Genomic DNA, 27618 nt, shown 5'->3' with positions numbered 1-27618 from the left:
CACCACGTCATTCGTCATTCAATGTGGTCTACCACGTCATTTCATGTTGCCCGCCACATCATTTGTGATTCCATGTGGCCCGCTACATCATTCAATGTGGTCTGCCACATCATTTAAAGTGGTCTACCACATCATTCAATGTGGTCTGCCAAATCTTTTAAAGTAGTCCACCACGTCATTTGATGTGGTCTGTCACATCATTTAAAGTGGTCTACTACGTCATTCAATGGGGTCTGCCACCTCATTTAAAGTGGTCTACTACGTCATTCAATGTGGTCTGCCAAATCTTTCAAAGTAGTCAACCACAGCATTTGTCTGCCACATCATTTAAAGTGGTCTACCACGTCATTCAATGTGGTCTACCACATCATTCAACATGGTCTACAACATTATTTAAAGTGGTCTACCACGTCAGTCAATGTGGTCTGCCACATCATTTAAAGTGGTCTGCCACATCATTTAAAGTGGTCTACCACATCATTTAAAGTGGTCTACCACATCATTCAACATGGTCTACCACATCATTCAACGTGGTCTACCACATCATTCAACGTGGTCTACCACATTATTTAAAGTGGTCTGCCACATCATTTAAAGTGGTCTACTACGTCATTCAACAGGGTCTGCCAGCTCATTTAAAGTGGTCTACCATGTCATTACGTGTGATCTGCCACATCATTCAAAGTGGTCTGTGTCATTCAACGGGGTCTGCTACATTTTAAGTGGTCCACCATGTCATTCCATGTGGTCTGCCACATCATTTAAAGTGGTCTACTATGTCATTCAATGTGGTCTGCCAAATAATTTAAAGTGATCTACTACGTCATTCAATATGGTCTGCCAAATAATATAAAGTGGTCTACTATGTCATTCACCTGGGTCTACCATGTCATTTAAAGTGGTCTACTATGTCATTCAATGGGGTGTACTATGTCATTCCATGTGGTCTGCCACATCATTTAAGTTGATCTACAAAATTAAACAGGGTCCGCCACATCATTTTAAGGTGTCTACCACGTCATTCAATGTGGTCTGCCACTTCATTTAAATTGGTCTACTTTGTCATTCAATGTGGTCTGTCACATCATCAAAGTGGTCTACCACGTCATTTAAATTGGCCTGCCACATCATTCAACGTGGTCTGCCACATTATTTAAAGTGGTCTACCATGTCATTCTGTGTGATCTGCCACATCATTTAAAGTGGTCTGTATTTCAACGGTGTCTGCCACATTTAAAGTGGTCTACTATGACATTCCATGTGGTCTGCCACGTCATTTAAAGTGATCTACTACGTCATTCAATGTGGTCTGCCATATCATTTAAAGTGGTCTACTACGTCATTCACCGGGGTCGACCATGTTATTTAAAGTGGTCTACCACATCATTTAAAGTGGTATACTATGTCACTCAACGGGGTCCCCCACGTCATTTAAAGTGATCTACTACAGCATTCAACGGGGTCCGCCACGTCATTCAATGGGATCTACCAGATCATTTAAAGTTGTCTAACACATCATTCCATGTGCTCTGCCACATCATTTAAAGTGGTCTACTTTGTCATTTAATGTGGTCTGTACATCATCAAGGTGGTCTGCCAGGTCATTCAAAGTGGTCTGCCAGGTCATTTAAAGTGGTCTACCATGTCATTACATCTGGCCCGCCACGTAAATCAACGTGATCTGCCACATCATTTAAATTGGTCTACCGCGTCACTCAATGTGGTCCACCATGTCATTTAAAGTGACCCACCCGCCACATCATTTTATGTGGTTTGTCTCGTTATTTAACATAGACCGTCACGTTATTAAATGTGGTCCGCCACTTAATTTTAAGTGGCCTGTCATGTTATCCAATATGGTCCGTCACATTATCAAATGTGGCCTGCCTTGATATTCAACGTGGTATTCCACATTTTTTTTTAAATGATTCACCCCGTCATTTAAAGTGGCCTGCCCCGTCTTTCCTTGTGGCCTTCTGAGGGCAGCCAAAATTGCAATTTGGCCCTTAAAATAATAAAAATAAGAGTTTGACACTCCTGGTGTCAATGGCAGCATGAACAAAATATATCTGTTATAAAGTCATCCTCCAGAGAGGAAGTGGACGCAAACCTTCTTCAGGAATGCCTGGTACTCTACTATGTGAGTCCATAAAAACATTCACCGCTTGTGTTTTCCTCCTCTGTTTAAATAAAGGCCCTGTCGAGCGAGTCGTTTGAGCGTCTACCAGTCTTCAACAAGTCGGCGTGGCGCCACTACACCACCAGTCCCGAGGCAGACGACTGGAGCAACCCCAGCAAAGAACCGCGTGATGCCAGCAAGTCCAAATACAAGGCCAACAGATAAAAACTCATCACGCTTTCTTCATAGTATAAAGGAAATGACCACTGGCCAGTGGCGTTTCTTATTACTGTAACTCCATTTTTGAACTGATGAGTCCTGATAACATGTTCCACTGTGTCTCATGTGCCAGATTGAGTCAGGAGTATCTCACCATTGTCAAAAGGGTGTGTTTGCTTCTCCCTTTACAACTAGGATTCACGTTTCAGTGGGACTTGAGACTGGATGCACAAGCAGGCCAGTGTCGTCACTTTTGACGTTTTGCCAGCCCTGCATTACAGCCTTGAATCAACAAACCATACACTGAGATGAAAAGCCTTATTATTGAATATTAGGATGGATGTTTTAGGATTTGTAGTTATTTTATAAAGCAGTGTGATCGCCATGCACCCATCTTAATCTTTAACTCATAAAGAGCAAACAAATGATGAATAACAATAATGTGCTTTTAATCATAACAATGCATCTCATATGAGTATTGCTAATCTTGGCTTCTTTTATTTTATTTAGTTAAAATGCTACAAACATCTAGCCAATATGTTTTATCTGTTGTATCGAAGGATACACATACTTTTTAAATGTAATTATTTAGATTTACCTGAATATCAGACAATATTTTCATCTTATAGTTGGGTGTCGCAATTTAGACATGCAAACCAACAACAGGTAGCGCCAACATCTTTTCCTAAAGCGGGTTAGAGTTTTTCTTCCTGTCACTCACACATGATGCAGAGATGCACCTGGGGGGAAAATGTAATTAATGTTTGGTAAATTTTTAGTATAATAGTATCTGGGCTGTCTTATGTTCCGGTCAATATGAGACAGAATTATTATTTATACAAATGTGACATCTACTGAAGTAAATAAACCTTGCACTTATCTGTACCCTGAAATTATGATATTTACTAACTTTTACAGATTTTCGCTGTTTATGAGATTCGGCAGATGTTGCGTTTTCATTATTAATATACAGTAAGTGTTGTCAACTACCTATAGAAGTATGAATAATGTATTTGTTGTCTATGTATGTGGCCTGGTGTGGAAGCGCTCATTCCAGCTTCAGAAAGATGTACATATGTATGAGGCGTGACAGTGGCCCCATGGGGAGACGTGCAATCAGCAACCAAAATCAATTCAATCGAGCAAAGAAGTGATTCAGCATGAAATTAACAAACATGTTGTCAACCCTGGCATTAAAAAAATATATATATTCAAAGTGTATTGTGTGTTTATTTAAAAAACACGACTAATTGATTTTTTTTACATGCCAATTATTTGAATTTTATTTCCATACCAAGTTATTTGGACTTTTTAATAAAAAAAAAAACATTCCCATTATAATATATTTTAGGGGTTTCAAGTGAACATACTGTAATATTCCCTGAAAAAAATCATGAACCCTGCAGCAATGTATTGACTCACTTAAAGGCCTACTGAAACCCACTGCTACCAACCACCCTGTCTGATAGTTTATATATCAATGATGAAATATTAACATTGCAACACATGCCAATACGGCCTTTTTAGTTTACTAAATTGCAATTTTAAATTTCCCGTGAGGTATCCTGTTGAAAACGTCGCGGAATGATGACGCGTATGATGATGCATGGGCGTGACGTCTCGGGTTGTAGCGGACATTTTTTTCCAGCCCGATCGAAGCTAAAAGTAGTCTGCTTCAATCGCATAATTACACAGTATTCTGGACATCTGTGTTGCTGAATCTTTTGCAATTTGTTAAATTAATAATGGAGAAGTCAAAGTGGAAAGATGGAGGTGGGAAGCGGTGCACTGCAGCTGCCCTTAGCCACACAAACACAGCCGGTGTTTCCTTGTTTAAAATTCCAGAAGGTGAAGCTTTACTATAGAACAGAGCGGTCAAGCGAACATGGATCCCGACCACATGTCAACCGGCAAGTTTCGGTGAGAAAATTGTTCTAATAAGTCGTCTCTTACCGTAGACATCAGCGGAGCTTGCGTCCTGCTGCTTCCTTCTGTCAGAGACACTGGCAGTCACCACACCCGTGGCCACACACCCCTGACTTTTTTTTTTTTCTAGTCCTTCACTCATTATTCTTATCCACGAATCTTTCATTTTTGCTCAAAGGGGAAATTGTCGCTTTCTCGGTCGGAATCGCTCTCACTGCCGGTGGCTATGATTGTAAACAATGTGAGGAGCCCGACAACCCGTGACGTCACGCGTACATCATTTGCTACTTCCGGTACAGGCAAGGTTTTTTTTATTAGCGACCAAAAGTTGCGAACTTTATCGTGGATGTTCTCTACTAAATCCTTTCAGCAAAAATATGGCAATATCGCGAAATGATCAAGTATGACACATAGAATGGACCTGCTGTCCCCGTTTAAATAAGAAAATCTCATTTCAGTAAGCCTTTAAATCATCTTTTAGACGACATAATCTGACATACTATTCCTAGATTTTAAACCCAACATAGCCACAAGTGAGATGTGTATTATGTGACTCGTGATGGATAGGTTGATTGGCAACACTAAATTGGCCCTAGTGTGTGAGTGTGAATGTTGTCTATCTGTGTTGGCCCTGCGATGAGATGGCAACTTGTCCAGGGTGTACCCCGCCTTCCGCCCGATTGTAGCTGAGATAGGCGCCAGCGACCCCGAACGGGAATAAGCGGCAGAAATTGGATGGATGATGCATAACAGGTAAACTGTTAATTTCTTTAAATTTTTGTGTATCAGTCACCAATGTAATAGTGCCAAAAATGTTTTTATTTGCAGTTTGCTTCATTGAAACGTACATAACATCAAGTTTGCCCATCTAGAATGAATGAACGCCAACATCCGGGTCACTATGACGTAGCTTCGCTATCCAATTGACGCCAACACCCGGTCACGTGATCACGTACCTCGTAGCCTGCTTCAGCGAGTTAAGTACTGTACATAAATGTTATGTGTTCTGTCAACTTTAGTCGGAGGTAATACAGTATTCTGAAAGACAAAACATTTACAATGATGAGCAAGTTGTATTATGAATTAAGTTTTACGGTTTTGAAATGAGAACGCTTTGTAGTGTGAAGCACCGATCCTGCACACACTTGACAAGTAAGCTCTTATTACGTTCATCAACAAACTGCACTTTTTAATGTGTCCCATTCACGTTATACAGCTGTTGGTGAAAACCTACTGTTTATTTGTCCTATTAACATTATACAGCTGTTTCACCAACACATTATTGCTTAAATTGTAGTTCATGGTCGAAGTACAACAGTCCTCAAAGTTAGCGTGAAAGTTTAGTTAAGCATCCGGGTACTATATGCCCTGTACCCGAGCACGCCTTAACAATTAACTACACAAACACAATGTTTTGTCACTGCTGTCCTTAAAATACAAAAAATGTGTACATTGGTAATAGAAACATTACAATTGAGTAAAACGGACCAAAATCAGAAAATTGGATTTACCTTCATTTCACAGCACCCCCCCTTTTTGCCCTGCATTTCCTGTTTGTCGTCTTCCGCTTTCAATTTAAAAGCCTTAGTGTGGTTTAATGATCAACTGAATAATGTACAGTACTGAGAGTGTTTTAATAGCGCTGTGTTTATATTATGACTGTCCTACTTCAAAAAAGATGGCCTCCCAAACAGACAGTGCTCTCCTAAAAAAAGACAAAACAGTATGTGGCTTGACAAGGCTGCAGGAATGTTTCTTTCAGCAATCTACTGTGACGAGTGCACATTTTTCTGCTATACAGTGAACCTTCATCATCCACCTTATTCTGCGTGGGTCACCCCGACAACCCAGCTGCACAGAATTCCCACAGCTTCTGTATTTTCCTTGAGGTAAAGTGTTTTGGTATCCATCCAGTGTGTGGGAAGTGTGTGTGTGTGTATTTGTGCGCCCAAGCTGTCAGGCAGTGTTCTGTGAGCTTGTGGGAGTGTCCACGTCATCCTCATCGCCTTCACTCATGCTGCTGATGGAGGCCAACGCTCCTTTGGGGGAGGTTGGCAGCAAGGGCCGTGCATTGTGCCAGCGGTCGGGAGGAGACGGGGGCGAAGGTGAGCGCTGGGGAGACAGTTCACGCGATGGGCTGCTGCAGGGGGATTCTCTGGGAGACATAGCGTAGGACAGCATTCGACCGCTGCGCTCCTGAAACACCTGCTTCTGCGCAAGCCCACACAAAGTGAAAGCTCGAATTAAATGCCATTAGAAGTCCCCAAAATGTGCGTTTGTGACGCTTACCCATGTCCCATCAGGTCCAAATAGCTCCAGGAAGTTACCGATAAACTCACGGGATTTCTCTTCCCACTTCTGAATGAGGTCGTGACTCTTCTCTTCCACGCGGTAAACAAAATGTTTGCTCTTTTCCTCAACGTTGCGAACCTTCTCCTTCATCCGGTCCACTTGGTTCTGCAGCCGGTACTTCTTTTCCTGTTAAAATATTTGTTGTTACGTTACAAATAAAGTGCATCCGGAAAGTATTCACAGCACTTCACTTTTCCCACATTTTGTTGTCACAGCCTAATTCCAAAACGGAATCAATTAATTTATTCCAATACCCAACAATGACAATGTGAATAGTTAATTTTTTTTGCAAATCAATTTATGTATTCACAGCAGCAACTACAGCCTCAAGTACTTTTGAAAACAGCTCAGTTTTTTATATGGCAAAACACAAAATATGCAAAATTTTCCCCCCAAAAATATCTCAAAGTGGAATATTCAATGTGACGTAATCGAAGTCTTGAATAGGTCAATAATTCAAAATGACATAGATTTTGATTGATTTTTTTGGGCTTCACGGTGGAAGAGGGGTTAGTGCGTCTGCCTCGAAAGTAATGGAGAAAATAGTTTATGAACAGGTTGATAGATACCTTGCTACTAATAAACTAATGTACAAATTCCAATCCGGCTTCAGAACTAACCACTCCACGGACACATGCCTTCTCTATCTGAGCGACCACATCAAACATGAGGTGGACGCGGGCAAATACTGCGGCATGGTCATGCTGGACATTCAGAAGGCCTTTGACCCCCTTAACCACGCTATACTGTTGAATAAGCTCCGATCAATCGGATTTGACGAAACCTCATCGAGCTGGATGCAATCTTACTTGGAGGGGAAGAAACAGGTGGTAGATGTGAACGGCAACATGTCCCCTCCCCTCTCAGTAAGCTGTGGAGTCCCCCAAGGCAGTATACCAGGACCTTTACTGTTCCTAATATACGTAAATGACCTGCCATCAGCATGCCACTGTGAATTGTTCCTGTATGCGGATGACTCGGCCCTGCTGGTATCCGGCAAGGACAAGTCACAGTGCTGAACTCCTCAATATTTACACCTGGCTCGCTGACAACAAGCTATCCATACACTTAGGTAAAACAGAATCCACCCTATTTGGGTCCCATATCAAACTTATGAAGGTCAGTGACTTCGCTATAAAAGTGGGTGACATTGTTATCACCAGGAAGGATGAGATCACCTACCTAGGTTCCATTCTAGAGGCTAATCTTTCCTGTGATAAAATGGCAACCAAGGTGATCAAAAAGGTCAACCAAAGAACGAGATTCCTCTACAGAATCTCCTCTCTGGTAAACAAAAGCACCTTGAGGATTCTCGCGGGAACTCTCATTCAACCCTTCTTCGATTACGCTTGCACCTCCTGGTACCCCAGCACCTCCAAAACCCTCAAATCTAGACTCCAAACATCCCAGAATAAGCTAGTCCGGTTACTTTTAGACCTCCACCCCAGATCACACCTCAATCCAACCCACTTCTCCAAAGTGGGCTGGCTCAGGGTGGAGGACAGAGTAAAACAACTTGCACTGAGCCTAGTCGATAAAATCCGCTACACCTCCTTGATACCGAAGTACATGTCAAACTACTTCCTTAATGTAAATGACCGCCATAAACACAACACCAGGGGGAGCTCCACAAACCACGTTAAACCCAGATTTCGATCTAACAAATGTCTTAACTCATTCTCTTTCTATGCCACATCAATGTGGAATACACTCCCAACAGGTATAAAAGTAAGTGCATCTCTATATTCCTTCAAAACCGCTCTAAAACAACACCTCCAGGCAACTTCAACACTTTACTAATACCCTCCTCCATTCACATCCCATCTCCCTGGATTATAAACAACTCAAATGTACTTCTAATGTATATACTTGTTCTTATGCTATCTGAACTCAGTATGTTCTCTGCTGGCTGTACATATCCTACTAAATAAGACCTACACTGTTTCAATGTCCACATTGCTCTGTTGATGAAATTGTTGACTGGAGTACTGATATCAACCAAAGCTCCTCATCCCACCCCCCGGATTGTAAATAATGTAAATAATTCAATGTATATACTATGATGATTAACTTGTGTGATGACTGTATTATGTTGATAGTATATATTTGTACCATGAATTGATTAACGTGGACCCCGACTTAAACAAGTTGAAAAACTTATTGGAGTGTTACCATTTAGTGGTCAATTGTATGGAATATGTACTGAACTGTGCAATCTACTAATAAAAGTATCAACCAATCAATCACTCACAATACGAAAAAGTCCTGCAGTCTTGGGTTCAATCCCAGGCTCAGGATCTATCTGTGTGGAGTTTGCATGTTCTCCCCGTGACTGCGTGGGTTCCCTCCCGGTACTCCGGCTTCCTCCCACCTCTAAAGACATGCACCTGGGGATAGGTTGATTGACAACACTAAATGGTCCCTAGTGTGTGAATGTTGTCTGTCTATCTGTGTTGGCCCTGCGATGAGGTGGCGACTTGTCCAGGGTGTACCCCGCCTTCCGCCCGATTGTAGCTGAGATAGGTGCCAGCGACCCCAAAAGTGAATAAGCGGTAGAAAATGGATGGACGGATACTACAAGCATGGCACACCTATCTTCGGGCAGTTTTGCCTATTCCTCTTTGCAGCACCTCTTTAGCTTCATGAGATTGGATGGGAAGTGTTGGTTTTCATTCAGGGTGTTGCTGTACATTGTTGCATTCATTTTAGTTTAGTCAAGGACCCAATAATCCCTCTGTCAGAGCTACAACATTCCTTTTAGGGAAGAAGAGAACCTTCTAGAACAGGGGTCACCAACCTTTTTGAAACCAAGAGCTACTTCTTTGGTACGGATTAATGCAAAAAGCTACCAGTTTGATACACACTTATATAAATTGCCAGAAATAGCCAATTTGCTCAATTTACCTTTAATAAATAAATCTATATATATAAAAATGGGTATTTCTGTCTGTCATTCCGTCGTACATTTTTTTTCCTTTTACGGAAGGTTTTTTGTAGAGAATAAATGATGAAAAAAACACTTAATTGAACGGTTTAAAAGAGGAGAAAACCATAAAAAAATGAAAATTTAATTTTGAAACATAGTTTATCTTCAATTTCGACTCCTTAAAATTCAAAATTCAAATGAAAAAAAAAGAAGAGAAAAAGTAACTGATTCGAATGTTTTTGAAAACATTTTTAAAAGAATTTTTGCAACATCATTAGTAATTTTTCCTGATTAAGATTAATTTTAGATCTTTGATGACATGTTTCAAATAGGTTAAAATCCAATCTGCATTTTGTTAGAATATATAACAAATTAGACCAAGCTATATTTCTAACAAAGACAAATCATTATTTCTTCTAGATTTTCCAAAACAAAAATTTTAAAAGAAATTCAAAAGACTTTGAAATAGGATTTTAATTTGATTCTACAGATTTTCTAGATTTGCCAGAATATTTTTTTTGAATTTTAATCATAACTTTGAAGAAATATTTCACAAATATTCTTCTTCGAAAAAACAGAAACTAAAATGAAGAATTAAATTAAAATGTATTTATTATTCTTTACAATAAAAAAAAATACTTAAACATTGGTTTAAATTGTCGGTGAAGAAGAGGAAAGAATTTAAAAGGTAAAAAGGTATATGTGTTTGAAAATCCTAAAATCATTTTTAAGGTTGTATTTTTTCTCTAAAATTGTCTTTCTGAAAGTTATAAGAAGCAAAGTAAAAAAATAAATGAATTTATTTAAACTACTGAAGAGCAAGTCTTTAAAAAATATTTTCTCGGATATTCAAATTCTATTTGAGTTTTGTCTCTCTTAGAATTAAAAATGTCGAGCTATGTTTTGGACACTCGGGTGAAGAGAGGGGCGGAGCTTTCTACCGATCACCACCTGGTGGTGAGTTGGCTGCGATGGTGGGGGAGGATGCCGGACAGACCTGGCAGGCCCAAGCGCATTGTGAGGGTCTGCTGGGAACGTCAGGCAGAGTCTCCTGTCAGAGAGAGTTTCAATTCACACCTCCGGGAGAACTTTGAACATGTCACGAGGGAGGTGCGGGACATTGAGTCCGAGTGGACCATGTTCCGAACCTCTATTGTCGAGGCGGCTGATTGGAGCTGTGGCCGCAAGGTTGTTGGTGCCTGTCGTGGCGGTAATCCCAGAACCCGTTGGTGGACACCAGCAGTGAGGGATGCCGTCAAGCTGAAGAAGGAGTCCTATCGAGTTCTTTTGGCTCATAGGACTCCGGAGGCAGTGGACGGGTACCGACGGGCCAAGCGGTGTGCAGCTTTAGCGGTCGCGGAGGCAAAAACTCGGACATGGGAAGAGTTCGGGGAAGCCATGGAAAACGACTTCCGGACGGCTTCGAAGCGATTCTGGACCACCATACGGCGCCTCAGGAAGGGGAAGCAGTGCACTATCAACACCGTGTATGGTGTGGATGGTGTTCTGCTGACTTCGACTGCGGATGTTGTGGATCGGTGGAGGGAATACTTCGAAGACCTCCTCAATCCCACCAACACGTCTTCCTTTGAGGAAGCGGTGCCTGGGGAATCTGATGAGACCCACCCGGAGTTCCTTAAGGCTCTGGATGCTGTGGGGCTGTCTTGGTTGACAAGACTCTGCAGCATCGCGTGGACATCGGGGGCGGTACCTCTGGATTGGCAGACCGGGGTGGTGGTCCCTCTCTTTAAGAAGGGGGACCGGAGGGTGTGTTCCAACTATCGTGGGATCACACTCCTCAGCCTTCTTGGTAAGGTTTATTCAGGTGTACTGGAGAGGAGGCTTCGCCGGATAGTCGAACCTCGGATTCAGGAGGAACAGTGTGGTTTTCGTCCTGGTCGTGGAACTGTGGACCAGCTCTATACTCTCGGCAGGGTTCTTGAGGGTGCATGGGAGTTTGCCCAACCAGTCTACATGTGCTTTGTGGACTTGGAGAAGGCATTCGACCGTGTCCCTCGGGAAGTCCTGTGGGGAGTGCTCAGAGAGTATGGGGTATCGGACTGTCTTATTGTGGCAGTCCGCTCCCTGTATGATCAGTGTCTGAGCTTGGTCCGCATTGCTGGCAGTAAGTCGGACACGTTTCCAGTGAGGGTTGGACTCCGCCAAGGCTGTCCTTTGTCACCGATTCTGTTCATAACTTTTATGGACAGAATTTCTAGGCGCAGCCAAGGCGTTGAGGGGTTCCGGTTAGGTGGCCACGGGATTAGGTCTCTGCTTTTTGCAGATGATGTAGTCCTGATGGCTTCATCTGGCCGGGATCTTCAGCTCTCACTGGATCGGTTCGCAGCCGAGTGTGAAGCGACCGGAATGAGAATCAGCACCTCCAAGTCCGAGTCCATGGTTCTCGCCCGGAAAAGGGTGGAGTGCCATCTCCGGGTTGGGGAGGAGACCCTGCCCCAGGTGGAGGAGTTCAAGTACCTAGGAGTCTTGTTCACGAGTGAGGGAAGAGTGGATCGTGAGATCGACAGGCGGATCGGTGCGGCGTCTTCAGTAATGCGGACGTTGTATCGAGCCGTTGTGGTGAAAAAGGAGCTAAGCCGGAAGGCAAAGCTCTCAATTTACCGGTCGATCTACGTTCCCATCCTCACCTATGGTCATGAGCTTTGGGTCATGACCGAAAGGATAAGATCACGGGTACAAGCGGCCGAAATGAGTTTCCTCCGCCGGGTGGCGGGGCTCTCCCTTAGAGATAGGGTGAGAAGCTCTGCCATCCGGGAGGAGCTCAACGTAAAGCCGCTGCTCCTCCACATCGAGAGGAGCCAGATGAGATGGTTCGGGCATCTGGTCAGGATGCCACCCGAACGCCTCCCTAGGGATGTGTTTAGGGCACGTCCAGCTTGTAGGAGGCCACGGGGAAGACCCAGGACACGTTGGGAAGACTATGTCTCCCGGCTGGCCTGGGAACGCCTCGGGATCCCCCGGGAAGAGCTAGACGAAGTGGCTGGAGATGGGGAAGTCTGGGCTTCCCTGCTTAGGCTGCTGCCCCCGCGACCCGACCTCGGATAAGCGGAAGATGATGGATGGATGGAGCTAATCGAGACCAGCTTGCCAGTAAATAAATAAAATTTAAAAAATAGAGGCATCTCACTGATAAGTGCTGCTATATGAGCTATTTTTAGAACAGGCCAGCGGGCTACTCATCTGGTCCTTACGGGTGACCTGGTGTTGTTGGTGACCTCTGTTCTAGAAGGACAACCATCTCTGCAGCAATCAGGCTGAAAGCAATTTCTTATTAAGAAGTTTGCCAAAGTGCACCTGAAAAACTCAAAAACATGAGAAACAAAAGTTTTCTAATGTGATGAGACACAGATTGAACTCTTTGGCGTGAATGCCAGGCATAATTTTTGGAGGAAACCAGGTTCTGCTCATCGCCAGGCCAATACCATCCCTGCAAAGGCAGGTTTTCGGTGATAGGAACTGGGGGACTGGTCAGGATGAAGGGGAAGATAAATGCAGCAATGCACAGACACCCTGGATAAAAACCAACGCTTCTAATCCAACCTGATGAAACTTAATAAGTGCCACAAAGAGAAATTAGCAAACGTGCCCAAAGATAGGTGTGCCAAGCTTGTGGGATCGTATTCAAAAATATTTGAGGCTGAAATTGCTGCCGAAAGTGCGTCAACCAAATATTGAGCAAAGGGTCTGAATACTTATGGACGTGATTTTTTTTTAAGAAATTACCAAATTGTCACAAAAAAAAACCCTTTAACATTGCCATTGGAATAAGACTGCAACATAACAAAATGTGGAAAAATGTGAGTGCTGTGAATACTTTCCAGATGGCAAAGTAGCTATACGAATGAAACCTGTTAATGTCGATTCCCCACAGTGTGCACATTTTAATGCTGTATAACAAACCCAGTTATGTCGTTTTACGCTGCTCAGCGAAAATGAGGACGTTAATAATACAACAAGACATGTCGTCACAAAATGAATGAGTTGGTCAAAAAAGACAGGTTGTCGACCCATCCAATGCTGACAAGATTTGCACATAGTTTTGGACATAAAAACTATGTCTTCAAAATAGACACAGTAGGCTTGTTTTCTAACATGTTTCAGCACATTTTGGAACGGCCACTTTTAGCTCCAAAATGTGGGCAGGCTTGCATCAGCCTGCTGACGTCACCTACGGAAGACTGGAGCTAATTTCATAATGCGTAGTATGTGTTTTGGCAGCATCTTCATTCCGAGTCATTTTATATTCACACAGAATTTGAAGGAGTCACCGAATATGGCTACCTGATGCATTATTGCAGGTATTAGCTAAACAACTAAAGTGGGGGTCAGCCTGCATCCATTTCCGAATGATGGGAATATGAAGAAATTATGGCCCACGCCATATGCACCTATCATTTTAATGTTTCTGACTTTGAAGAAGAAGGGTATGGAAAAAGTAGTAAAGACTCAAGTCAAATGAACTCCTGAAAATCAGGAGCACACTCGAGGGGAGAAAAAAAATGACTCAGAACCTGTGGAAAAAAGGGAGAAATAAGTGCCGCCACAGAGATTAAATAAAAGAAGGTAAGCTGTGAGTATTCTGTTTTGCGTCCTCTTCCACTGATGTTTTCCTAAAAACGCCTGAGGAAATGCTGAGAGATTACGAGGAAACATAGGCTTTGATCTCGTTGGAAGAAGAGATGGAAGTTGGAAAATGTTTATTTATTGCTACTGTCAAACATATCAGTTTTTAAGTAATCATGTACCAGGGTAACAAAAGCATGCGATTAAGTGATCAAAATAAAATACATGCCTTTATCCACACTGTCTATGCGGAGGAATGGGCTCCAGTTCTGTAGATGATGTCACACCAAGAGGGGGCTGCATATCAAGTCTGGCGATAGAAATAAGGCGTTCCAAGTACAATTATTTGTCCACCAAAAACTGATTAATATAATGGGAAATGACTGTCAGTTTTATTTTCATAAAGAAAACTTCTTGGGAATTTTCTATCATCTGGACGCTGTGCGTCTTTTAAAGGGGTAGTTTATTTTTCATTTAAAGCACTTTCTTGGGTGCACATAACATTTAATGTTGGTGCTCCAATTAAATTTTTCCAAAGATTTAGCTTAACAGACCCTATTTTGGACTTTCTCTTCAGAGTGTGCCGTTTTGTGGGCAGTCCTATTTATGTGCCAAAGCCCTCCTCAAGACCAACCCCCTTTGAATGTGTCTCCATCCCGTCAGCCATGTTGTAGATTTTAGTGCTTCCGTATAGAGTCTACTGACTGATATAAGTAACAACTATTCGCTCATTTTTATTAGTAATGGCAACTTTGGAGGATTTTAGCATGCATGTGCGAGCCAGTGTCCCCCACAACAAGATGAAAGAGAAAAATAAGGATTATTTTAACTTCAACTTTAGACCACAACTGGACAAAAATGTCGGAATCGTGCAAATTTATTCGGGTAAACCTCCACCATATATGGCGATATTTGCTGATGCAACTAAGGAATAAATGGTCACTAAAATCAAGCAAATTCCAAATGGTTTGTTTGGAGCAAATTGGGAAGAAGTGTAAATTCTATCCATCCATTTCCTACCGCTTGTCCCCTTGGGGGCCCGGGCAGGGATGGAGCCTATTCCAGCTGAACTTTGGCGGAAGGCACCTCAACACAGGGCCAACACAGACAACCATTCACATTCACACACTAGGGCCAATTTAATGTTGCCAATCAGCTCAACAAGTCCCCAGGTGCATGTCTTGTTGAAAAAATATATTTGCCATGCCACCATGGTTTTATTGAAAATAATTTAACTTATGGTGATCCCAAATACACAAAAACAGGTACCAACAGGTGTGGAGAGACTGAGCCGATGAGCCGACAGCGGGCTAGGAAATATGGCTGTCCTACCCAAGATGGAGGCCAGAAGGCGGAGCATACAGCAGAGAGGAGAGGCGTGGCGCACTCGGAGCGATGCTGCAGCCAGCCCAGTCAGGTGCGTAAACTACACACCTGTTCTCAATCCCATCATCTTCTGCTGCAGCATAAAAGGGGCGAAGGAGGAACACTCGTGGCAGAAGTAGTATGAGACAACCAGACAAGCGTTCAGACGAGCGAGAACCACGGAGCGACCAAGACCAGCACTGCAAAGACGCGGCGACTGAAAAGCAGCGGTGGTGGAGCTGAAAGAGCGACCGACCGACACTGCGAGCGACTTATTGAAAAATAAAGTGTCAAACCTGTGCGAAGCGATGTCCTCCGTCAATGGTCCATGCAACCCACACGATGGCGGCGAGAGGCCGTTTACAACAGGTAAGAAATATATTTTTTTGCATAATCAAACCTTTTTCAGCGGACTTCATTCCAATGTTTACCATGCATTCATTTATCTTTGGCTGCCCGAATGAATTTGTCGCGACCTGCCCGTTTACCCTTGTTTATAAACACAATTTAACATGTCTGGTTTGCCAGAGGCTTCACTGTGGTAGAAGGGTTAGTGCGTCTGCCTCACAATACGAAGGTCCTGAGTAGCCTGGGGTTCAATTCCCGGCTCGGGATCTTTCTGTATGGAATTTGCATGTTCTCCCCGTGAATGCGTGGGTTCCCTCCGGGTACTCCGGCTTCCTCCCACATCCAAAGACATGCACCTGGTGATAGATTGATTGGCAACACTAAATTGTCCCTAGTGTGTGAATGTTGTCTGTCTATCTGTGTTCGCCCTGCGATGAGGTGGCGACTTGTCCAGGGTGTACACCGCCTTCCGCCCGATTGTAGCTGAGCGCCCCTCGCAACCCCAAAGATAATAAGCGGTACAAAATGGACGGAGGGATGGATGGTTTGCCAGAGGATAAGAAGATTGAGCAGGAGTGATTGATGTTGCCAATTTAGCCACAAACAGACCACAGTCCTAAAGATAAGACTACATTTTAAGATTACAGCTATAAAGTTCCACACCAGAATCATGACCTCACATTGATGTAGCTGACGTTGAGTTCCTTGGCCGTATAGCCACGTTGGAGGTTGCGCCGGGCGTAGACGTCGTAGTCTCTGACAATTCTAGTGATAATGTCTGACGTGGAGATGCCCTCGGTGCGTTGTGTAGGCACGAACATCCCTAGTGTGTGCATATGAAACAAATATTCCTTTAACAGCGGAAAAGTTTTCACTTCCCAGAGCGTCACACAGACACACTAACCTGCCTCCTTAATGTGTTTGTAGACATCCTCGCTCCCTGCTGAGGAGTATGGGATATCATCATGAGCGACAAAATCGATCTGAGAAACAATTAAAGTACAGTGTATTGGCGGATGTACGCACACGTCCTCCCACTAGTGTTTGAACATCTTTCGCACGCACCTTGTGTTCCTCCAGAAATTTGGGTGTGAGCGTCCAAGGAGCATCCCTCAGTACTTCATCAACGTAGCGGCAGTGTCGTAGAGCTTCGTATCGTTCTATCTCTGTCATGACCGTGAAGCCTTTGTACTTATGGGTCAGATCATCACTGCACACTGTTTCACACAAATATTACAGTAATTGTGGCTGCAGCTGCTTTTTAAAGGCATTTTTTTCAGGTAGTCTCTTACCTCCCACAATTAGGTAGGTGTTAGGGAAGAGGTTCTTGGCCTGCATGAGAGCACGGGCATGGCCAGAGTGAAAGAGGTCAAAGATGCCATCAGCGTACACTCTCACTGGACGGTCCACTGAAATACACAATTTAAAATGATAGGATTTTATTGCATTTGCAGGACGGGTGTTTTTCTATTGTTTGTATTCATTTTATTTAAACCAGGGGTCTCAAACTCAATTTACCTGGGGGCCACTGGATACAGAGTCTGGGTGAGGTTGGGCCGTAAGAAAAGATTTCTTAAAAAAACATTTTTGTCTGTGCAAATAAGACACGTCGGGGTGCCCCCGTGCTCAACAAAGAAATATTGCATCTCCCACTTTTCCTGGAATTGTCTTTGCTCATCACAAACCTTTCTCTTCACTGCAAACTTTGAAAAAGACGTTTTTGGGATTGTGGAATATATTTGTATTTTCCTGATTCACGGAGAATGTTATTCCCGCAATGTGTGTCGTTACGCTTTTCCTCCTTCCAGCAACACTGCAGTTGGCGGGATTGTGAGCGCATAAAAGTAACGACCCACAGAGTGTTATCCGACGTCACATAGAAATATATGTAGCGTTCATCGTGTGAGGCAATGCAAATTAAACAATAAAAAAACAAATAACGGTTTGAATTGGTCCAGGTTATTGGGGAGTGTTATTACTGACGGACAGGTGTCGCAGTGCGACTGCAGTCAGTCACATAGGAAAAACCTCGTCTCCATGGCAACGTCTCTGTTGCTTTCACTCATTTGCCGCTTTTCCACCAACGCAGGGGTAGGCAACCCAGAACGTTGAAAGAGCCATTTTGGACCCAAATAACACAACGCTGTCAAGCGCCATTCATATAAAACTTGCGGGCCGCACTAACATCAAACTTTCATTTAAAGGTGGGGGTCGCAAAATAACGTCTCCCGGACCGCAATTGGCCCCCGGGCCGCGTGTCTAAGACCCCCCTGATTTAAACAGATTATTTCTACTCAACTTTTAAAATTGACTGACAGATATAGAAGGTAAGAGCATTGCTGTCACCTGGTAGTGTTTCATAGGCATTGCTGTAGTTATTAAGTGTAATGCTACCATGAATTGATTAACGTGGACCCCAATTTAAACAAGTTGAAAAACTTATTCAGGTGTTACCATTTAGTGGTCAATTGTACAGAATATGTACTGTACTGTTCAATCTACTAATAAAAGTTTCAATCAAGCAGTGCACAGTATAACCAGTTCATATTACATTTTAGGGGGAAAATTGTATAGTACATTTGCAGTTTGTTTGAAGGTGTTATTAGTCTATTGATAATTTTTTCAAATAATCTGTAAAGGGATTAGGAATGGAACGATAGGAACATTTCATATTACGATTATTGTCACTAAAATGATCAGTCATTATTTTCATGGTATCGTTAAATGCACTCAAAAATTACTCACACACTTACAAACAAGCTTTTTTTTCATCATACAGTAAATAGCAACATAATCTATACTTTCTTGACAGAAGAAATGTTACATAATATGTTTCTGGCTACTTAGAGCCATATTATTTGTAATTGAATTTTTTAATATGTTTATCTTCTTCTGTTTTACAAACCCCAAAACTAGTGAAGTTGGCACATTGTGTCAATTGTTAAAAAAAAAACAGAATACGATGATTTGCAGATCCTTTTCAACTTATATTCAATTGAGTAGACTGCAAAGACAGGATACTTAACGGATGTGGAAAAATTTATTATTTTTTGCAAATATTAGCTAATTTGGAATTTGATGCCTGCAACATGTTTCACAAAAGCTGGCACAAGAGGCAAAAAAGACTGAGAAAGTTTAGGAATGCTTATCAAACACTTATTTGGAACATCCCATAGGTGAACAGGCTAATTGGGAACACTTGGATGCCATGATTGGGTATAAAAACAGCTTTTATGAAATGCTCAGTCATTCACAAACAAGGATGGGGCAAGGGTCACCACTTTGTAAGCAAATTGTCGAACACTTTTAGAACAACATTTCTCAACGTGTTATTGCAAGGAATTTAGGGATTTTACCATCTACGGTCCGTAATATCATCAAAAAGTTCAGAGAATCTGAAGAAATCACTGCATGTAAGCAATGATAATGCAGACCTTCGATCCCTCAGGCGGTACTGCATCAAAAAGCAACAGTGTGTAAAGGATATCACCACATGGGCTCAGCAACACTTCAGAAAACCACTGTCAGTGACTACAGTTTGTCGCTACATCTGTAAGGGCAAGTAAAACTCTACTATGCAAAGACAAAGCCATTTATTAACAACGCCCGGAAACGCTGCCGGCTGTTCTGTGATATGACGAGTCCACATTTTGAATTGTTTTTAGAAACTGTGGACGTTGTGTTCTCTGGACCAAAGAGGAAAAGAACCATTCGGATTGTAATCGGCACAAAGTCGAAAAGCCAGGATCTGTGATGGTATGGGGGTGTATTAGTGCCCAAGGCATGGGTAACTTACACATCTGTGAAGGCACCATTAATGATGAAAGGTACATACAGGTTTTGGAGCAACATATGTTCCCATCCGGGCTACGTGTTTTTCATGGACGCCCCTGCTTATTCCAGCAAGACAATGCCAAGCTACGTGTTGCAACAGCATGGCTTCATAGTAAAAGAGTGCGGGTACTAGACTGGCCTGCCTGTAGTCTAGACCTGTCTCCCATTAAAAATTTGTGGCGCATTATGATGCCTAAAATACCACAACGGAGACCCCGGACTGTTGAACAACTTAAGCTGTACATCAAGCAAGAATAGGAAATAATTCCACCTGAAAAGCTTAAAAAATTGGTCTCCTCAGTTCCCAAACGTTTACTGACGTTTACTGTTTTGCAATGTGTTGCTGCCATTTAATTCTAAGTTAATGATTATTATCAAAAAAAGAAAAGTTTCTCAGTTCAAACATTAAATATCTTGTCTTTGCAGTCTATTCAATTGAATATAAGTTGAAAAGGATTTGCAAATCATTGTATTCTGTTTTTATTTACGAATTGCACAACGTGCCAACTTCACTGGTTTTGGGTTTTGAAATATGTAAAAGTTTGTGTTGTTTTAATGATAAAGAAATAAATTAGGTTTGGGAGCGTCGTGTCCGGTTAATGTGACGTCAAACAAGTTCACCTCCTTCAAGTATCGATCGCTCTCCTTGTTTTAGAAAGCACAGCCTGTAGGTTTCGTTTGTACAATTTTAATATCTTAATTCCTCAGACAGTTATGTGTTTATACAAGTTTGGATTGGGGAATTTTGTTTTTTTAATTGTGAAAGACATAGTGTCTTGTTTTATGATAATTTCTCCGGTTACTGAGCAGTGTCACGGGTACAATTAATTAATCTAAGTCTAAACATATTTTTTATTCTACTTGCGAATCTTTGTGAGTGTCTGTGGAACATTTGTGTGTTTTTGGAGTTTTGGCAGTGATTTCAGTCTGTATAAGCTTTTATTGTTTTAAATATTGGTTCATACCGTAGCACTTAAAGATTTATTTAAACAAAGTGCGTAAAAATCAAATCCATGATTATTATTGTTTTATTCCTGGCGGGCATTGTGACGTCTTGCTTTGTTTGGCAGTCCTTGAACGCACCGTAAAAACATCTCTGTCTTGTAAAAGGATCACTCTATTCGACAGCAATTTGTTTTATGTTAGTTTAGATAGGGTTAGGTCATTTCTTAGTGGGGAAGGACTGTAATTAAATTGTCTCTTGTTTTCATAATATAAATAAAGTCAGTCTGTGGGTTCATCAAAGTTATTGCATACAATCTTTTCAGCAATATAAAGTACATAAAGTCAACAGTAGAAAACTAAACAAAAGCAAAAACTACAATCTACTACTCATTTAAATCTTTCCATCCATGGTTTGTGGAATCTTGTGTTAAATGTGTATTTTGTGTGTAGGGAGGGTTCCCTGGTTACTATCATCACTTTTTGTTTTATTTGACTTTTGAGGCATTTTGAGTTGAGTTAAGTTAAAGTACCAATGATCATCGGGGTTGTTTTTAAATTGTACCACGTCTGGTGTTTCACAGTTGCTATACAGTAAATGCTAAAATATTCAGGTACACTGTTATCTCAATTTTAACTCTCAAAATCCATATTTTCCTGATTTCCAGCCTAGATTGCCAGGCCTTGTCTGTCATACCATCATTGCGCTAAACTAACCCACGTTAAGGTTTCTTACCTGGGGTTCCTTTGCGGGCCTGAGCGACAGTTAGCTTCTCATGAGGGGCGCGGCAATCGCAGCTGCTCTCTGCGGCGAAGATGGCAGGCTTGGTCAGCGTCTAAGAGGAATACAGCAAAGATGTCATTAGAGTAATGGCTAAATGTCTGCCCCATAAAACAATGGACTGACATCAAGGCAGAGCTGCACAAGTCCTGAAATGATGTAAAATGCTACAAGCTAAAAGATACACAGGACAATGTATAAAACAGTCACAGCACAAGGGAAAACATGAAGTAATGGAAACAGAATCCGTCTCCATGGATGTAAGGAAAGAGAACTGACAAGGTGTGCCTGACAGCAACCTCACTGGGACAAAACAATGGCTTACTCACTCACTCACAATTAAGCCTGCTTTTACAAACCCTGTTTCAATATGAGTTGGGAAATTGTGTTAGATGTAAATATAAAAGGAATACAATTAATTGCAAATCCTTTTCAACCCATATTCAATTGAATGCACTACAAAGACAAGATATTTGATGTTCAAACTCAAACTTTGTATTTTTTTTGCAAATAATAATTAACTTAGAATTTCATGGCTGCAACATGTGCCAAAGTAGTTGGGAAAGGGCATGTTCACCACTGTGTTACATCACCTTTTCTTTTAACAACACTCAATAAACTTTTGAGAACTGAGGAAACTAATTGTTGAAGCTTTGAAATTGGAATTCTTTGCCATTCTAGTTTTATGTAGAGCTTCAGTCGTTCAACAGTCCGGGGTCTCCGCTGTCGTATTTTAGGCTTCATAATGCGCCACACATTTTCGATGGGAGTCAGGTCTGGACTGCAGGCGGACCAGGAAAGTACCCGCACTCGTTTTTTTACGAAGCCACGCTATTGTAACACTTGTCTTGCTGAAATAAGCAGGGGCGTCCATGATAACGTTGCTTGGATGACAACATATGTCGCTCCAAAACCTGTATGGACCTTTCAGCATTAGTGGTGCCTTCACAGATGTGTAAGTTACCCATGTCTTGGGCAGTAATTCACCCTCATACCATCACAGATGCTGGATTTTGAACTTTGCGCTTATAACAATCCGGGTGGTTATTTTCCTCTTTGTTCCAGAGGACACCACGTCCACAGTTTCCAAATATAATTTGAAATGTGGACTCGTCAGACCACAGAACACCTTACCACTTTGCATCAGTCCATCTTAGGTGAGCTCGGGCCCAGCCAAGCCGGCAGTGTTTCAGGATATTGTTGATAAATGGGTTTGGCTTTGCATAGTAGAGTTTTAACTTGCACTTACAGATGTAGCGACCAACTGTAGTTACTGACAGTGGTTTTATGAAGTGTTCCTGAGCCCATGTAGTGATATCCTTTACACACTGATGTCGGTTTTTAATGCAGTACCGCCTGAGGGATCAAAAGTCTGTAATATCTTCGCTTACATGCAGTGATTTCTTCAGATTCTCTGAACTTTTTGTTTATTACGGACCGTAGATGGTAAAATTCCTAAATTCCTTGCAATAGCTCGTTAAGAAATGTTGTTCTAAAACTGTTCGACAATTTGCTTACAAAGTGGGGACCCTCACCCCATCTTTGTTTGTGAATTACTTAGCATTTCTTGGAAGCTGCTTTTGTACCCAATCATGGCACCCACCTGTTCCCAATTAGCCTGCACACCTGTGGGATGTTCCAAATAAGTGTTTGATGAGCATTCCTCAACTTTATCAGTATTTATTGCCACCTTTCCCAATTTTTTTGTCACGTGTTGCTCGCATCAAATTGTAAAGTTAATAATTATTTGCAAAAATTGTTTTTATCAGTTTGAACATCAGATATTTTGTCTTTGTAGCATATTCAACTGAATATGGGTTGAAAATGATTTGCAAATCATTGTATTCCGTTTATATTTACATCTAACACAATTTCCCCACTCATATGGAAACGGGGTTTGTACACTGCAGCGCCATTTAGTGCTGGATGGGTGTAAACAACTATTAACATACTGTGGGGCAGGGAGATATTCTTACAGGCTGCATTCATTTCCCTTATTTAATGGTCAGTGTACATCTAATATGCAATATTTACAGTTACCATATTTAATGAACTTAGCACACAATTGGTTTATTTTGATGACGCCAAACAGGGCACAGCGGATCTGTCTGCTTACACTACAGTCAAACTGACACATATTTGTATAATTTACTGTGTTGACCCAAATATTAGGTGACATTTTCTCCCTAGAAACTGTGTTGTAGCTTTTCTACCTGTCATTCACATACACTTAAAACTTAAAATTATTTTTTTTTTCCTTTGAAACAAGTCCCGTTTCCCCCTACAAGTTAGGAAACGAAACGCTTGAACCTGACCACATTATTGCCTTTGCTAGATTATAGAGGCTTGATTTTTATGAATGCATCCGACACTTATTCAATAAACTGGCTAATGTAGATCACTGTGTCTTATGTTTTATTACTGGTTGTGGCAACCTTTTCCACCATTGCACTTTGTATGCAACGGAAAACTATCCATTCAGAGTTTTTCCAATGTTTTTTTATGTAAATCATTTCTTGGGTTGGTTCCCACATATTTGTGATATATGTAGAGATTCCAGGTGCTACAGTTTATGGTTGCAGGACATGCTTTATATGTTGGTTCTTTAAGATAAAACAAATCTTAAGGGGGAAAAAAAGCTTACAGATGTGCTTCTCCCTGGTCTCGGGATGACATACAAAAAAATCTGAGGCTACACAACACATCACATAAGGGAAATTTCAGTCCATTTTTAAGGATCGAGAAACCAGTTCTGTTGGACATTAAACTTGTTTTTAAAGGCCTACTGAAACCCACTACTACCGACCACGCAGTCTGATAGTTTATATATCAATGATGAAATATTAACATTGTAACACATGCCAATACGGCCTTTTTAGTTTACTAAATTGCAATTTTTAATTTCCCGCGAAGTTTCCTGTTGAAAACGTCGCGAAATGATGACGCGTATGATGACGCGTGCGTTTGACGTCTCGGGTTGTAGCGGACATTTTTTTCCAGCCCAATCCAAGCTATAAGTAGTCTGTTTTAATCGCATAATTACACAGTATTCTGGACATCTATGTTGCTGAATCTTTTGCAATTTGTTCAATTAATAATGTAGACTTCAAAGTAGAAAGAGGAAGGTGGGAAGCAGGGTATTGCGGCTGCCTTTAGCCACACAAACACAGCCGGTGTTTCCTTGTTTAAAATTCCCGGAGGTGAAGCTTTACTATGGAACCGAGCGGTCAAGCGAACATGGTTCCCGACCACATGTCAACCGGCAGGTTTCGGTGAGGAAATTGTGGTAATAAGTCAGCTCTTACCGTAGTTATGAGCGGAGCTTGCGTCCTACTGCAGCTGCTGCGGACTATTACCTCTTCCCACCAGAGACACTGGCGGTCACCACACCTGTGGCCACACCCCTCCGAATTTCAGGTACCATATAATTTCACTAAAACACTAGTAACACAATAAGCAGATAAGGGATTTTCCAGAATTATCCTAGTAAATGTGTCTAATAACATCTGAATCGCTTTCACTGTCCTTGCCTTTTTTTTCCTTTTTTTTTTCTTGTCCTTCACTCTTAATATCCTCATCCACGAATCTTTCATCCTCGCTCAAATCAATGTGACCCTCACACCGATGACGTCACACGCACATCGTCTGCTACTTCCGGTACAGGCAAGGCTTATTTATAAGCGACCAAAAGTTGCGAACTTTATCGTCGATGTTCTCTACTAAATCCTTTCAGCAAAAATATGGCAATATCGCAAAATGATCAAGTATGACACATAGAATAGACCTGCTATCCCCGTTTAAATAAGAAAATCTCATTTCAGTAGGCCTTTAAATTGTTTCTTACTGAAATATTTATTTTTTGGGCCCGTTGCGTGTTTTTGTTAATGTTGTAAAAAATGAATACTGTTTAACTGTGGTGTGTGACTTCTTCTTTTTGTTGTTGTTACATGTATTTCTGTAACTTTTTTTGCTTCCCTCTTGGCCAGGCCACTCTTGGAAAACCGATTTTAATCTCAATGAGTTTTACCTGGTTAAATAAAGGATATTGACTGATTGCTTGACACGCCAGCAACCTGGAGACCTGCTTGTAAAAAGTGCCTCAAAGGTTAAACAAGTCAGTGAAGGGGTTTAGCCCCCGTTTTTTTAGGGATTAAAATAGCTGTTAAGCATTTAAGAAAAAAGAACATACTTTTTTTTTCTGCTGATTTTCTATTTTTTCCATTGGGTCTGATTAAAAATAAGGGTCACATATAGTATATCTGGTTTAATAACACATTTGGAGCATTCCAAGGTAATTGTTCCATCCATCCATCCATTTTTGTACCGCTTATTCCCTTTTTTTTGGGGGGGGGGTCGCTGGCGCCCATCTCAGCTACAATCAGGCAGAAGGCGGCATACACCCTGGACAACTCGCCACCTCATAGCAGGGCCAACACAGATAGACAGACAACATTCACACTCACATTCACACACTAGGGACCATTTAGTGTTGCCAATCAACCTATCCCCAGGTGCATTTCTTTGGAAGTGGGAGGCAGCCGGAGTACCCGGACGGAACCCACACAGTCACGGGGAGGACATGCAAACTCCACAAAGAAAGATCTCGAGCCCAGGATTGAACCCAGGACTGCAGGACCTTTGTATTGTGAGGCAGACGCACTAACCCCTCTTCCACTGTGAAGCCCAGTTCCTTCAAATCAAAATTCTGCCCATGTGTGGAAATGATTGTTGATTAATGGTGTGTACTACTTGACTGCAACCAGCAGAGGCGCTGTTGCTCGAGTCTCAATGTCAAAGAACATCTATCTGGGTGGAGTCCACCTTTCATTCACTGAACATAAACAAGACAAGTAATTTAGAAAAGCAATAAATGTTTGCATCCACTCCCGCCCGGTGCTTTCTGGGTACAGATCAATACTAACATCGGCCTTCTGTTACGGTGCACTAAACCTACATCATATTATTAAGGCCAATGTCATTTATATTTCACAAGTGGGACTTAAATGAAGATTTATATCAATGATTCCTCAGGGCAAAATGAAAAAAAAAAAAAAAAATCAGAGAGTGAGGTGTCTTGCGAACATTTAGCACGGGACAGATGGTAAAAGCTTAACTGACCATGAGCACAGGGCCTATCAGGATGAGCGACGTGAGCGCGCTCAATAAGGCGCAGTCTGGCATAAGTAAAGAACATCTGGCATAAGAAGGATTAAAGCCAGAAGAAGAGCAAGACAAGCAAGACTGGCTGCACCTCTTTGTCTTCACTGCGCCTTTTTTTTGGATCATCATGCAACCCACTCAGTGTCCACTCAGCATCTCCAACAGACACATGGGATAAAGGGATCTACTTCACCACCAGAAGCCTTCTGTCTACTTCACCACCAGAAGCCTTTTGTCTTTCTTACATACACACACCCACACACACTTCATGACATGTACATACATACATGAAAACAAACACTGATGCCCTACCGTCCGAGGATGGGGGCAAGTGTGTTCAAGCTCCTCCATTATTCCCAAAGACTCATGGGGATGTGGTCCCTTGATTATGTGACTCAGCATCCAAGAGATGATCTCCTCACCACTATGTTCTTCTTCCCCTGCTTCCACCCTCGCATCCCTCCTGCTCCCACCCAGTCCCTGGTGCTGTCTGCCCTCCCCTCTCATCGCCTCTGAGCTCCCGGCTGCACAGAGGGCCTGCTTACGAAGAAGGCCCACTCCACACGAATCATCAGGTGCAATAGACCATTAAAAAAACAAGGCACAAAGTAAATTATTTCGAGTAGTTTAGTTATGATCACTTGGAATAGGTCCGTCTCTGTGAGAAAAAAACATGAAGTAATAATTAAGAGAATACCACAATGTTTACAACCGTGACTGTTGGGCGGCTCTTGTCTTCATAGACAATCTTTGATTGTTCACTGATTCTCGGCAGAGGCCGCTGGTCCAATCAGAGAGCAGCTACAACAAGCCTATGAGAAGGTCTATAGAGGAGGCTCCAGTCGGGAAACATCAATATAGACATTTAGGTTTTCGCTTATTCCTTTCATTGTCTGAAAATACGTTTTAAAAAACATATTCGCTTTTCTTTATAACCATACATTGCAGTACAACGCCATACATTCGCTTGAAAGTGTTGCAACAAACTGAACGCCTTTACGACACCCACTCCTCGTCATACCGGAAGTTAAATTGATAGCAGTGTTGGCTCGTAAACAAATA

The 27618-nt window shown here is 41.9% G+C and overlaps 3 protein-coding genes across 7 annotated transcripts in view; 2 read left to right on the top strand and 1 right to left on the bottom strand.

Moving 5' to 3' along the window:
- Positions 1-3554, top strand: part of pdk3a (pyruvate dehydrogenase kinase, isozyme 3a) — a 35144-nt gene extending 31590 nt beyond the window's left edge. The window contains exon 11 of the mRNA XM_061922038.1: positions 2195-3554. Coding sequence (XP_061778022.1) covers positions 2195-2344 — 150 coding nt within the window. The 3' untranslated portion in view covers positions 2345-3554. The remainder of the gene's footprint in view (positions 1-2194) is intronic.
- A 59-nt stretch (positions 3555-3613) lies between these two features.
- Positions 3614-27618, bottom strand: pcyt1ba (phosphate cytidylyltransferase 1B, choline a). 3 transcript variants are annotated; one of them, XM_061922036.1, is made up of 8 exons: positions 26869-27618; positions 21352-21451; positions 17132-17248; positions 16905-17056; positions 16744-16822; positions 16520-16662; positions 6554-6742; positions 3614-6469 (listed from the first exon to the last, which is right to left on the bottom strand). In XM_061922036.1, exons 1-8 carry the CDS (start codon positions 27061-27063, stop codon positions 6221-6223), a joined length of 1224 nt encoding a protein of 407 aa, XP_061778020.1. In that variant the 5' UTR covers positions 27064-27618; the 3' UTR covers positions 3614-6220. The 3 variants fall into 3 exon arrangements, with proteins under 3 accessions (XP_061778020.1, XP_061778019.1, XP_061778018.1); XM_061922035.1 differs by having other exon boundaries at positions 3615-6472; positions 26869-27617; XM_061922034.1 differs by having other exon boundaries at positions 3622-6475; positions 26869-27613.
- Positions 5195-27618, top strand: part of pola1 (polymerase (DNA directed), alpha 1) — a 163989-nt gene continuing 141565 nt past the window's right edge. Inside the window, exons 1-3 of one of the 3 annotated variants that reach the window (XM_061922032.1) lie at positions 5195-5416; positions 6066-6153; positions 15392-15860. In XM_061922032.1, the coding sequence (XP_061778016.1) occupies positions 15800-15860 (61 nt within the window). In that variant the 5' untranslated portion in view covers positions 5195-5416; positions 6066-6153; positions 15392-15799. Of the gene's footprint in view, positions 5417-6058; positions 6154-15391; positions 15861-27618 lie in introns of those variants that run through there. The other 2 variants (XM_061922029.1, XM_061922030.1) reach the window with 2 other exon arrangements.

Source organism: Nerophis ophidion, linkage group LG15 (genome assembly GCF_033978795.1).
Source record: "Nerophis ophidion isolate RoL-2023_Sa linkage group LG15, RoL_Noph_v1.0, whole genome shotgun sequence".
NCBI lineage: Eukaryota > Metazoa > Chordata > Actinopteri > Syngnathiformes > Syngnathidae > Nerophis > Nerophis ophidion.
This window is presented reverse-complemented; position numbering and strand designations above follow the sequence as displayed.

What these genes read in the sequence shown, in the direction of transcription:
- pcyt1ba (XM_061922034.1), bottom strand. Translation starts at nt 27,063, where the DNA reads ATGAGAGGGGAGGGCAGACAGCACCAGGGACTGGGTGGGAGCAGGAGG. An exon ending in CTTGCCCCCATCCTCGGACG is followed by an intron (nt 21,452 to 26,868) that starts GTAGGGCATCAG and finishes TATTCCTCTTAG; the next exon opens with ACGCTGACCAAGCCTGCCAT. An exon ending in TTGGACCTGATGGGACATGG is followed by an intron (nt 6,476 to 6,553) that starts GTAAGCGTCACA and finishes GGGCTTGCGCAG; the next exon opens with AAGCAGGTGTTTCAGGAGCG.